This window comes from Boleophthalmus pectinirostris, unplaced genomic scaffold (assembly GCF_026225935.1).
Source record: "Boleophthalmus pectinirostris isolate CB_2022bp ecotype Guang Dong unplaced genomic scaffold, ASM2622593v1 HiC_scaffold_2, whole genome shotgun sequence".
Taxonomy (NCBI): Eukaryota; Metazoa; Chordata; class Actinopteri; order Gobiiformes; family Gobiidae; genus Boleophthalmus; species Boleophthalmus pectinirostris.
This window is the reverse complement of record NW_026571152.1, coordinates 44173433-44186752: the sequence shown is the minus strand read 5'-3', so window position 1 is coordinate 44186752 and position 13320 is coordinate 44173433. Positions and strand designations below refer to the sequence as shown.

The following is a 13320-nucleotide window of genomic DNA, read 5'->3' as shown; positions in this document are numbered from 1 at the left end:
CAGGACTAAACCAGGACTGAACCAGGACTAAACCAGAACTAAACCAGGACTAAACCAGAACTAAACCAGAACTAAACCAGGACTAAACCAGAACTAAACCAGAACTAAACCAGGACTAAACTAGAACTAAACCAGAACTAAACCAGGACTAAACTAGAACTAAACCAGGACTAAACCAGACTAAACCAGAACTAAACCAGGACTAAACCAGGACTAAACCAGAACTAAACCAGAACTAAACCAGGACTAAACTAGAACTAAACCAGGACTGAACCAGAACTAAACCAGAACTAAACCAGGACTAAACCAGGACTAAACCAGGACCGAACCAGGACTAAACCAGGACTGAACCAGGACTGAACCAGGAATAAATCAGGACTAAAGAGTTTTCAGTCCCGGTCTGGTTCGGTCTTAGTCCCGGTCTCAATCACGGCCTGGTCATGGTCTGGTCCCGGTCTCAGTCTGGGAATCAGTCCTGGTCTCGGTTCTGGTCTGGTCCAGGTCTGGTCCTGGTCTGGTCCCGAGCTCAGTCTTGGTCTCAGTCCTGGTCTCAGTTCTGGTCTGGTCCTGGTCTCAGTCCCAGTCTGTTTCCAGTCTGGTTCTGGTCTGGTCAGACCTGGTTTAGTCCTGGTTTAGTCCTGGTTTAGTCCTGGTTCAGTCCAGCACGTTGCGTGGACCGTCCCCCGTCCTGTACGCCGCACGGGCTGCGCCACTAAACCAGAACTAAACCAGAACTAAACCAGGTCTAAAACAGGATTTAGCCTGGACTTAACCAGGCTGGAGGACGGCCCACCGCCTCCTCCCAAACCTAAATATTATCTGATTGTCTGTGGTGCATAAAAGTTTGGGGACCACGGTGTTCGACAGCTCTTTTCCGCCTCTCTGTGTTTGATGGAGTTTAAGAAAGTGAACGTCCACATCTTGCTTACGGGCGGGAGCGGGACTGAAAATTCTGGTGGAAACCCAAGATCAAAGACCGAGACGGCTGCAGGACTTTCATAAAGCAGCTCATTAACAAAAACAGTTTGAGTGGTTCTTTTGGTTTGTGCGAGTCGTCAGTCCAGCTCCTGCTCCCTGAAGAGTCCCGTCAGCAGCAGCAGCAGCAGCAGCAGCAGCAGCAGCAGCAGCAGCAGCAGCACAATCAGGCGTCTGTGCCCGGGCCGCTCGGCTGTGCGACCTCGCGGGCGCTCTGCTGGGACCTCGGGGGCTCGGCTGTGCGACCTCGGGGGCTCGGCTGTGCGACCTCGGGGGGCTCGGCTGTGCGACCTCGGGGGGCTCGGCTGTGCGACCTCGGGGGGCTCGGCTGTGCGACCTCGGGGGGCTCGGCTGTGCGACCTCGGGGCTCGGCTGTGCGACCTCGGGGGGCTCGGCGTCGAGCACATTTCACACATAAGGACGTGACGTAAAGGGAAAATCTAAACATTTTAAATAGAATGTTTAAAAGTCTGTAGAGAAGAGACAACGATGCTCTGCGGCTCCAGCGCAGTGTTTCTCTCCCACAGTTTCACATTTTACAAAGTGAAATTTTATAATATTTGAATTTTAAAAAACCTATGGCCAATATGTTTTTTTGAGCTGATACGATATTCGATATTTGTGCTGCTGTAAATAATCTTTACCGATATTTACCGATCCACAGAGAAGCCCCGCACTTTTATCTTCAGCTGAAGCCAAAACCCCACATAAACTTTTCACTTTAAAAAATACAACAAAATGTTTTTATTTTAATTTGCTGCCTGCCTGTGTCACCTCCAGAGCAAAAAGTGGAGTGTTAAAATTGACTCACAGAATCAATTTGAACATTTTCTCAGAGTTTATTTGAGTTCACTCTGTTCTAGAGTTAATTTAACATTTTTGGAAACAACGAAAGTTCCTGTTTAACCCGATATCAAGAGTTATATGTTATATGTTATATAACGTTTTGAGAGTAAACGGATAACACTTTGTAGAGTTATCCTGATTTAACTCAACAACACACAGAGGAGTTTTATTTTTACACTTTATTTGAGTGAATTTAAAATGAAATTATGAACAAACTGGTTCAGACTGGTTCTACTCTCACAGGAGTGGGAAATGGTGGAAGGAGACAAATTAACACTAAGAGAAGTTGAATTAACACTAGGGGAGTCCCCCTTAAGTGTAGTTCAACTTCCACTAGTGTTAATTAACACTAAGGGAAGTTAAATTGACTTGAACCAGATCAACTCTGGCAAATAACCCGAACTCAAACCCCCATTTAACTTTCAAAAAGTTAAAATAACACTGTCTGTGTTAAAAACAACCCTGTAGTTTTTGCTGTGTAGAACTGTTTAATGTTCTTCTATTCACTTTTTTACTTGTAAAAATGGAAAGAAAAGATCACACAGAAAATTGGGCAGCGCATAAAAGACCAGTATCGAATATTGGTATTGAATATTGACAATGGCCGATACCGATACCGGAGTTGTAAATGACCCTAAAAACAACAACTAAAGCTTCATTCACACGGGATCAGTTTGACCTGTGACCTTTGGTGGTTTGTCTCTGCGGACGATGCGCCGCCTCCTCCAGCCGAGTGTCTCCTCCAGCTCTTCACCCTTTTCACGCTTAAACCTCGTGTCCACATCGGCCACAGAAGAAGCAGAAGTGAAACAGTCTCAGTCCTGTTGTTTTTTTTTTCCACAGGTTCCTTCCACTTGATCCACCTCATGTTTGACGACTACGTGCTTTACCTGATGGAGTCTCTGCACTGTCAGGAGCGAGCCAACGACCTGATGCGAGCCATGAAGGGCGGCGCCACAGGTCAGTCCCAACGAACAAACACGAACGACGCTCAGCAGCACGGACGCGGCAGATGTTCACGATGAAATGAAGTGGTTTTTGAGGCTCCCTGGATGTAGTTAAGACTTTTCAAACGTGAACAGGAAACTGGTGTCGTGTCGTTCTGGTCGTGGACTCGCATCACGGCTCAGACTCTGTTCTCTGTTCTGTTCTGTTCTCGTTTCCTCGTCACAAATCGACCTGGAGAATCCGAGCGTCAGTCGTTCATTGGTTTTTCAAAATAAAACCAAAAACAAGAAAATGAAAAAAAAAAAAAAAAGCTACAGTTTTCTTCATTATTTGTCTCCAAAACCAAAATGAAAAAACAGATGATTCGTTTTTATAGTTTTTGATTTTGTGTTTAAATGAAAAATGGAAAAAAACGGATAACAGCTGTTTCTCGTTTCCGGACTTTAATGGACTGAACCAGGACTTGAACCGGGACTAAACCTGTAGTGTCGGGACAAGCCTGGAGGTCTGCCCACGTAGACTGATCAGGACTGAGACCAGGACCAGGACTAGGACTGAACCAGGACTGATCCCAGGACTAAAACAGGAATACACTAGAACTAAACAAGGACTAAACCAGGTCTAAACCAAGACTGAAGCAGGACTAAACCAGATCCCTCTGTCAGTTCCGGTCTCAGTCCTGGATCAGTCCTGGTTCAGTTCTGGTCCTGGTCCTGGGCTCAGTCTTGGTTTGGTCCCGGTCTAAGTACTGGTCTCAGTCCCAGTCTGGTTCCGGTCTGGTTGGACCTGGTTTAGTCCTGGTTCAGTCCTAGTTCAGTCCTGGTTTAGTCCTGGTTTAGTCCTGGTTTAGTCCTGGTTTAGTCCTGGTTTAGTCCTGGTTCAGTCCTGGTTCAGTCCTGGTTTAGTCCTGGTTTAGTCCTGGTTCAGTCCTGGTTCAGTCCGGCATCACAATTTAAGTCACGGGAAACAGGAAATTGTCGTTATCTGTTTTTTCCATTTTTCATTTAAACACAAAATCCAAAATTAAAAAAATGAATCATTATCTGTTTTTTAATTTTGGTTTTGGAGACAAATAATTAAGAAAATGTTATAGTTTTTTTCCGTTTTCTTATTATTTTTATTTGAAAACACAAATGAACGAACGACAATGAAAAAATAACCTAATAACATAAAATATCTGAAATTGGACTGTTAAATGAAGTGTGTCTGTGATGAAGCGTCAGTGTTATTCTGCAAAAAAAAAAAACACTCACCCTGTCGTTAAATCTGATGTTGTTCTCAAATGTGACTGTTGTGTTTGTTATTTTATTTATTTTATTGGAAATGGGAAGATAAAAAATATTGTCACATTATATTACTACTTTTTTTTTTTGAGACATTTTCTTAATGTGCACAAAAAAAAAAAAAAAAAAAGTTATTCATCAGCACAATGGTATAATTCTGAAACCCCTTGGCGAGGGACTTTGCCGGGTTGGCGAGGAGCGACCGGGAGCCTCCAGACCCTTGATCTAAAATAAAATCACTTTGACTTTCAGAGGACGACTTCTCCCTCACAGAGACCACCCCGCCCCCCCCCCCCTCCCCGGGCTCCTACTCCCCCGCCCGCTCCGTCCATTCCGCGGGCGTGTCCTCGGCCGGCTCCCCCTCCCCCGAGTACCCGGGCGTACCCACGACCACAGGTGAGGCCGCGCCCGTCACACAGAACGCCAACCGTAGCTGTGCCGCTACCACACGGTCTCCTCTGTGTCTACATATGTGTGTGCCAGGCGCTGTTCAGTCATATACCTGGTCCCTTACCTACACAGTGACCACAGCCGGAGCCTCGGCTGCAGACGCCGGACACCAGCTGCCCTGCATGAGGAGCGGCGCCCAGGCCCCGCCCCCGACCTCTGCCCACCGAGTGCCCGTCTACAGAGAGGAGCACGGGTGAGAACACAAATATACAAATAAATATACAAATACAATATACAAATAATAATGTGTCCGGTCAAGTGTTAACGGAGGAAACAGGGTCAGATTTTTGACATTCAAATGTCTCTTATTCAGAAACTAGAGGAACTATTGAAATAAGTAAAGTATCAGAATGTAGGAAAGAGTTACACTCCAACAGGGTCAAGTTAAACCTGTCAGATTCTTTCAAGTTCAAGACAAAAAATGTAAAAACTCATGTCGGTAACGGAGGGAATGAAATATGCAGCACTTTTTGGGCAATAAATCCAAACAGTGATAACTCTTGGTTCTCACTTCCATATCCTTAACAAACTGGTTTGAATATTTGCTTCATATAGTTTTCTACCATATGGTACAAGATTAGGTTGAAAAACCTCTGACTTTTTGACTCATGAGATTTTTTATTAAGAAAGTTCATGGTAACGGAGGGAAAAGTAACAGAGGGAAAATTGTACAAACAAGTAGAAGGTGCAGGATTTTACATCATTTGTCACTTTTTTCTTCTGAAAACTTTAATATTACTTCAAAATGAAAGGAAACTGTTTCTATAAAATATGTCAGTCCTTCCAAGAACATTTTTATCATTTTAAATACTTTTTTTTTAAAAATCTTGTCCCTTCATCAACAGTTCAAAGATGGAATAACACAAGATATGATGAAATACAAACATTTATTTACATGATTTTTGGGTCTTTGAAATTTGGGAAATAATTTTTGTTCCATGTTTCATACATGGTCTGTTTAAAACGTATGGAACTTTAGAACCAAAAATGGAACAGAAAAAAGGTCAACAGTTTGATAAACTCGAGTACATATGTATCTGTTCAATACACTTTTATATCAGATGAATTCACTTGAACTTTTGGCCTTGTTGTTTATTTCTGCTTGACCGGGTCCAAAGACAATATACAAACACAAACACAAATACAAAGATAAATATTGGCTTGTGTGCAGGTACACGGGGAGTTACAACTATGGAGGTTACACCAACCAGCATCCTCACGCGCTGCAGGGCCAGTACACGAGTCTGGGACATGAGTCTGCGATCGGCTCGCCCCTGCACTACTCCACCTACCACCGCTCCTCTGCACAGGTCTGAACACAAGTGTCTGACTTAAAACATCTTAACCACTAAAATAGAAAGAGAATTTACTCTTAAATGAGTTTAGTGTAAAAGACGACGACGATGATGATGATGATGATGATGATGATGATGATGATGATGAGGGCCTAAAACCTCAAACTAAAATCTCCACTGGAAGGTGTGTGTGTATGTGTGTATATATCTATATAAATATATATATATATATATATGTGTGTGTGTGTGTGTACGTGTATATAGATGTGTGTGTGTGTGTGTATATGTATGTGTATGTGTGTGTGTATAGATGTGTGTGTGTGTGTGTGTGTGTGTATATATATAGATGTGTGTGTGTGTGTATGTGTGTATAGATGTGTGTGTGTGTATATATAGATGTGTGTGTATATAGATGTGTGTGTGTATATATATAGATGTGTGTGTGTGTATGTGTATGTGTGCGTGTGTATAGATGTGTGTGTATATATATAGATGTCTGTGTGCGTGTGTGTGTGTGTGTGTATATATATAGGTGTGTGTGTGTGTATGTGTGCGTGTGTATAGATGTGTGTGTGTATATATAGATGTGTGTGTGTATAGATGTGTGTGTGTGTATATATAGATGTGTGTGTGTGTATAGATGTGTGTGTGTGTGTATGTGTGCGTGTGTATAGATGTGTGTGTATATATAGATGTGTGTGTATATATAGATGTGTGTGTATATATAGATGTGTGTGTGTATATAGATGTGTGTGTGTATATATGTGTGTGTGTGTATAGATGTGTGTGTGTGTATAGATGTGTGTGTGTGTATAGATGTGTGTGTGTATAGATGTGTGTGTGTATATATAGATGTGTGTGTGTGTATGTGTATGTGTGTATAGATGTGTGTGTATATATAGATGTGTGTGTGTGTATATATAGATGTGTGTGTGTATAGATGTGTGTGTGTGTGTATGTGTGCGTGTGTATAGATGTGTGTGTATATATAGATGTGTGTGTATATATAGATGTGTGTGTGTATATATGTGTGCGTGTGTATAGATGTGTGTGTATAGATGTGTGTGTGTGTATAGATGTGTGTGTGTGTATATGTGTGCGTGTGTATAGATGTGTGTGTGTGTGTGTGTATATATATAGATGTGTGTGTGTGTGTATGTGTATGTGTGCGTGTGTATAGATGTGTGTGTATATATAGATGTGTGTGTGTATAGATGTGTGTGTGTGTATATATATAGATGTGTGTGTGTGTGTGTATGTGTATGTGTGCGTGTGTATAGATGTGTGTGTATATATAGATGTGTGTGTGTGTATGTGTATGTGTGTGTGTGTATAGATGTGTGTGTATATATAGATGTGTGTGTGTGTGTATGTGTATGTGTGCGTGTGTATAGATGTGTGTGTATATATAGATGTGTGTGTGTATATATAGATGTGTGTATATATAGATGTGTGTGTGTATAGATGTGTGTGTGTATATATAGATGTGTGTGTGTATAGATGTGTGTGTGTGTATGGATGTGTGTGTGTATAGATGTGTGTGTGTGTATATATAGATGTGTGTGTGTATAGATGTGTGTGTGTATAGATGTGTGTGTGTATATATAGATGTGTGTGTGTATGTGTATGTGTGTGTGTGTATAGATGTGTGTGTGTATATATAGATGTGTGTGTGTATAGATGTGTGTGTGTGTGTGTGTATGTGTATGTGTGCGTGTGTATGGATGTGTGTGTATATATAGATGTGTGTGTGTATAGATGTGTGTGTGTGTATAGATGTGTGTGTGTATATATAGATGTGTGTGTGTATAGATGTGTGTGTGTGTATATAGATGTGTGTGTGTATATATATGATGTGTGTGTGTATAGATGTGTGTGTGTATATATAGATGTGTGTGTGTATAGATGTGTGTGTGTGTATAGATGTGTGTGTGTATATATAGATGTGTGTGTGTGTGTATGTGTATGTGTGCGTGTGTATAGATGTGTGTGTGTGTATATATAGATGTGTGTGTGTATAGATGTGTGTGTGTATATATAGATGTGTGTGTGTCAGCGGTGGTCGAGCGGCTGGGGGCTGGAGGCTGATTCATAAACTTTTCTCATTCAATAGTTTCTTTTCTCTTGTGCTGTGCGTTGCTGCGGTCGAGTGTGACCTGCTCTGACCGTCTTTTTCCGTGGCCTGATCCTGATAATGAAAACGCCTGTGTTTATATTTAGTGCCAAAAAGGAACGGGCCCTAATTTTCTCTTTTTGGTCTGTGCTAAAATCTGCACAAAGCTGCTGCTTTGTGTGAGGAGGAAGTGTCGAGTTCAGCTGAAACGTCCACAGTGTTTGAGCTCAAACAGCGACTATGGTCTGAAAACTACAACCAGACGGTTCACAGAGTCATTACACAGTAGTACTGTGTAGTACCGTACTGTAGTACTACTGTAGTACACTGACACTGTGTAGTACTGTAGTAGTACTGTAGTACTGTGTAGTACTGTGTGTAGTACTGTAGTACTGTGTAGTACTGTGTAGTACTGTGTAGTACTGTGTGTAGTACTGTGTAGTACTGTGTAGTACTGTGTAGTACTGTGTGTAGTACTGTGTAGTACTGTGTAGTACTGTGTGTAGTACTGTGTAGTACTGTGTAGTACTGTGTAGTACTGTGTAGTACTGTGTAGTACTGTGTAGTACTGTGTAGTACTGTGTAGTACTGTGTAGTACTGTGTAGTACTGTGTAGTACTGTGTAGTACTGTGTAGTACTGTGTAGTACTGTGTAGTACTGTGTAGTACTGTAGTACTGTGTAGTACTGTGTAGTACTGTGTAGTACTGTGTAGTACTGTGTAGTACTAGTACTGTGTAGTACTGTGTAGTACTGTGTAGTACTGTGTAGTACTGTGTAGTACTGTGTAGTACTGTAGTACTGTGTGTATGTAGTACTGTGTAGTACTGTGTAGTACTGTGTAGTACTGTGTAGTACTGTGTAGTACTGTGTAGTATGTAGTACTGTGTAGTACTGTGTAGTACTGTGTAGTACTGTGTAGTACTGTGTACTGTGTAGTACTGTGTAGTACTGTAGTACTGTGTAGTACTGTGTAGTAGTACTGTAGTACTGTGTAGTACTGTGTAGTACTGTGTAGTACTGTGTACTGTGTAGTACTGTAGTACTGTGTAGTACTGTGTAGTACTGTGTAGTACTGTGTAGTACTGTGTAGTACTGTAGTACTGTAGTACTGTGTAGTACTGTGTAGTACTGTAGTACTGTGTAGTACTGTGTAGTACTGTAGTACTGTGTAGTACTGTGTAGTACTGTGTAGTACTGTGTAGTACTGTGTAGTACTGTATGTAGTACTGTGTAGTACTGTGTAGTACTGTACTGTACTGTAGTATACTGTGTACTGTACTGTACAGTAGTACTGTGTACACTGTACTGTGTAGTACTGTGTAGTACTGTGTAGTACTGTAGTACTGTAGTACTGTGTAGTACTGTAGTACTGTGTACTGTACTGTGTGTAGTACTGTACTAGTACTGTTGTAGTACTGTGTAGTACTGTGTAGTACTGTGTAGTACTGTGTAGTATGTAGTACTGTGTAGTACTGTACTACTGTAGTACTGTGTAGTACTGTGTACTGTGTACTGTAGTACTGTGTACTAGTACTGTGTAGTACTGTGTAGTACACTGTGTAGTACTGTAGACTGTGTAGTACTGTGTAGTACTGTGTAGTACTGTAGTACTGTAGTACTGTAGTACTGTAGTACTGTGTAGTACTGTGTAGTACTGTAGTGTGTAGTGTAGTACTGTGTAGTACTGTGTGTGTGTGTAGTACTAGTGTAGTACTGTAGTACTAGTACTGTAGTACTGTGTAGTACTGTGTAGTACTGTGTAGTACTGTGTAGTACTGTGTAGTACTGTAGTACAGTGTGTAGTACAGTACTGTGTACTGTGTAGTGTGTAGTACTGTGTAGTACTGTGTAGTACTGTGTAGTACTGTGTAGTACTGTGTAGTGAGTACAGACAGAGTGGAGGTGAGCTCTTGGTGCAGTTTGAGATGTTCATCTGTCAATCATGTTTCTCTCTTGTGTTTCCAGTACCAGCTCAACGGGCAGATGTCCAGGATGGAGCCCTGTCTCATGGGCAGTACCCCTCGTTTGCACCCGGCACCTGTCGCCCCCCGGTGGCCAGACGTGTCTCCGGTGAACAGCTGTTACTCCAGCCCACCTATGCATTCTTCACGCTACGCTGCGTCTGGAGACATGTACCCCTCCATCGGCTCCCGCAGGAACACTGAGTACGAACACGCACAACACTTCCCAGGATTTGCCTACATCAACGGAGAAGCCACGACCGGCTGGGCCAAATGACCGCGACCCGCCGGGCCGAATGACCGCGACCCGCCGGGCCGAATGACCGCGACCCGCCGGGCCGAATGACCGCGACCCGCCGGGCCGAATGACCGCGACCCGCCGGGCCGAATGACCACTGGACTTCAGCAGAAGAAGAATAAAGCCGAGTGAAGCAGGAGTGTGGTGGACACGAGCACGAGCTCGATCAGGAAAGATGAAATGAACAAAAATATGACTTTAATGATTTTTGGACCAATTAAATAAATGATAAAGATCGTCCAAACCTGCAGCAAAGAGAGAGAAGAACTGCTGCTGCCGAGATGTGCCTTTGAGTTTCAGAATGTCCCTGTGAGACCACAGACCGCAGACCACAGACGACAGACCAGATACCACAGACCGCAGACCACAGACCAGATACTGTAGACCACAGACCAGATACCACAGACCGCAGACGACAGACCGCAGACCACAGACGACAGACCAGATACCACAGACCGCAGACCACAGACGACAGACCAGATACCACAGACCGCAGACCACAGACCAGATACTGTAGACCACAGACCAGATACCACAGACCGCAGACGACAGACCAGATACTGTAGACCACAGACCGCAGACCAGATACCACAGACCGCAGACCAGATACTGTAGACCACAGACCAGATACCACAGACCGCAGACGACAGACCAGATACTGTAGACCACAGACCGCAGACCAGATACCACAGACCACAGACCGCAGACCAGATACCACAGACCGCAGACCACAGACCAGATACTGTAGACCACAGACCAGATACCACAGACCGCAGACGACAGACCGCAGACCACAGACCAGATACCGTAGACCACAGACCGCAGACCAGATACCACAGACCGCAGACCACAGACCAGATACCGTAGACCACAGACCGCAGACCACAGACCAGATACCGTAGACCACAGACCGCAGACCAGATACCGTAGACCACAGACCAGATACCACAGACCGCAGACCACAGACCAGATACCACAGACCGCAGACGACAGACCGCAGACCACAGACCAGATACCACAGACCGCAGACCAGATACGACAGACCACAGACCGCAAACCAGATACTGTAGACCACAGACCGCAGACCAGATACCACAGACCGCAGACCACAGACCGCAGACCACAGACCAGATACTGTAGACCACAGACCAGATACCACAGACCGCAGACGACAGACTGCAGACCACATACCGTAGACCGCAGACCAGATACCACAGACCGCAGACCACAGACCAGATACCACAGACCGCAGACGACAGACCGCAGACCACAGACCAGATACCGTAGACCACAGACTGCAGACCACAGACCAGATACCGCAGACCACAGACCAGATACTGTAGACCACAGACCAGATACCACAGACCGCAGACGACAGACCAGATACCGTAGACCACAGACCGCAAACCACAGACCAGATACCACAGACCGCAGACGACAGACTGCAGACCACATACCGTAGACCAGATACCACAGACCGCAGACCAGATACCACAGACCGCAGACGACAGACCGCAGACCACAGACCAGATACTGTAGACCACAGACCGCAGACCACAGACCAGATACCGTAGACCACAGACCAGATACCACAGACCGCAGACCACAGACCAGATACCACAGACCGCAGACCACAGACCACATACCACAGACCGCAGATGACAGACCACAGACCAGATACCACAGACCGCAGACCAGATACCACAGACCGCAGACCACAGACCGCAGACGACAGACCAGATACCGTAGACCGCAGACCACAGACCGCAGACCACAGACAACAGTCCTGACTGTGGTCCTGCCCACAGACCGCGGCGTTGGTCCCAGTGCAGCTCTCGGGTGGTGTGGTCTTGTCTTGTCTTGTTTTCTCTGTTTGACGTCATCACTGTTGTTGTTTATATAAATATCTATAACTTTAACAGTATATACATATATAGTATGTATTTTGTGTAACTTTGTATGTTTTTATGGCTAGTGAAAGATGCACTAACTTAGGGTTGTGTGTTTTTACGATGCATTCAGATCTGAGGACCTATTACCCTATGGGTATTTGTAAAAAAAAACAACAAAAAAATGAAAATTATACATATGTACAGTATGATGAAGTCTTTGTAAATAAAACTGTCTTTTTGAGTGTTGAACTGATGTGTGCGATGGAAGAAAATCCAGACTGGTCCAGTGTTGTGTTTCCGTTATAATCTGTATATCTACTTTCTTTTAAGGTAAAGGCTTTTAGACGTGCCCTAATTTTATTTATTACAATAAACCTGAGATCTCACCAATGACACGCTTTCCTTTTTCATTTGGAAACGCAGATTCTCCAGAGCTTCTGTGTGACCATCACCATCTTCTCTGAGCCCCTGGTGTTTCTTCAGTTTCTCGTGTTCCTTTTTCCTGATGTTTCATCTCTTGGTATTTCCCTGTCCAGCTCCACGGTTTTGTTCTGTTCTTCTCCAGCTCCACCAGGTCTGGTCGGTCCATCACTCTTCTGTCAGTCTGTATGTGAATGTCCCACAGGATCTTGGCTCGGTCGTTCTCCACGACCTTTAGAGGTGTTTTCCACCTTGAGGTCTCCAGCCCGTCGTACTCTGCACATGTTTCTGTGAAGGAGCTTCATGTGTGAACATCCTGCAGCTTCTGACTCCTGCAGCTCTGTGCTGGAGTGTGTCAGGGGCCTCTGTACACAGCCTGCACATACTTACCTACAGCATCTATGTATCTATGTGTCTGTGTGTCTGTGTTTATTCACACAGTGTCTGGTCCGTTCACACACAGTGTCTGGTCCGTGCACACACGGTCTCTGGTCTGTGCACACACGGTCTCTGGTCCGTTCACACACAGCTCTCAGAATAACAGATAAATCTCCAAACCTCCTGCAGTCGTTCTCAACACAATCACACTGATTTCATCAACGTGTGTCAAGTGTCTCAGTGGACCTTTGCACATGTTTCTGTACAAGTCGCCTACAGTTTGTACAATGAGCCACGTTTAGCAGATTTTACAACATTTGATAAATTCATGACAGTCATCGTCAGTCAGGTGAAATTAGAACTTCACACTTTCACACTATGTGACTGTGTGGGACAGTGTGAACTTCCACTGTCAGGGTCTGGTTCACTCTCCATCTAAAGATGTTCATGGAGCTACTT

At 44.1% G+C, this 13320-nt stretch overlaps 1 protein-coding gene across 1 annotated transcript in view; it reads left to right on the top strand.

The window, feature by feature from the left end:
* Positions 1 to 10983, top strand: part of rfx4 (regulatory factor X, 4) — a 46327-nt gene extending 35344 nt beyond the window's left edge. The window contains exons 16-20 of the mRNA XM_055155931.1: positions 2665 to 2781; positions 4305 to 4448; positions 4536 to 4695; positions 5674 to 5812; positions 9878 to 10983. Coding sequence (XP_055011906.1) covers positions 2665 to 2781; positions 4305 to 4448; positions 4536 to 4695; positions 5674 to 5812; positions 9878 to 10150 — 833 coding nt within the window. The 3' untranslated portion in view covers positions 10151 to 10983. The remainder of the gene's footprint in view (positions 1 to 2664; positions 2782 to 4304; positions 4449 to 4535; positions 4696 to 5673; positions 5813 to 9877) is intronic.
* The last annotated feature ends 2337 nt before the right edge of the window (positions 10984 to 13320 follow it).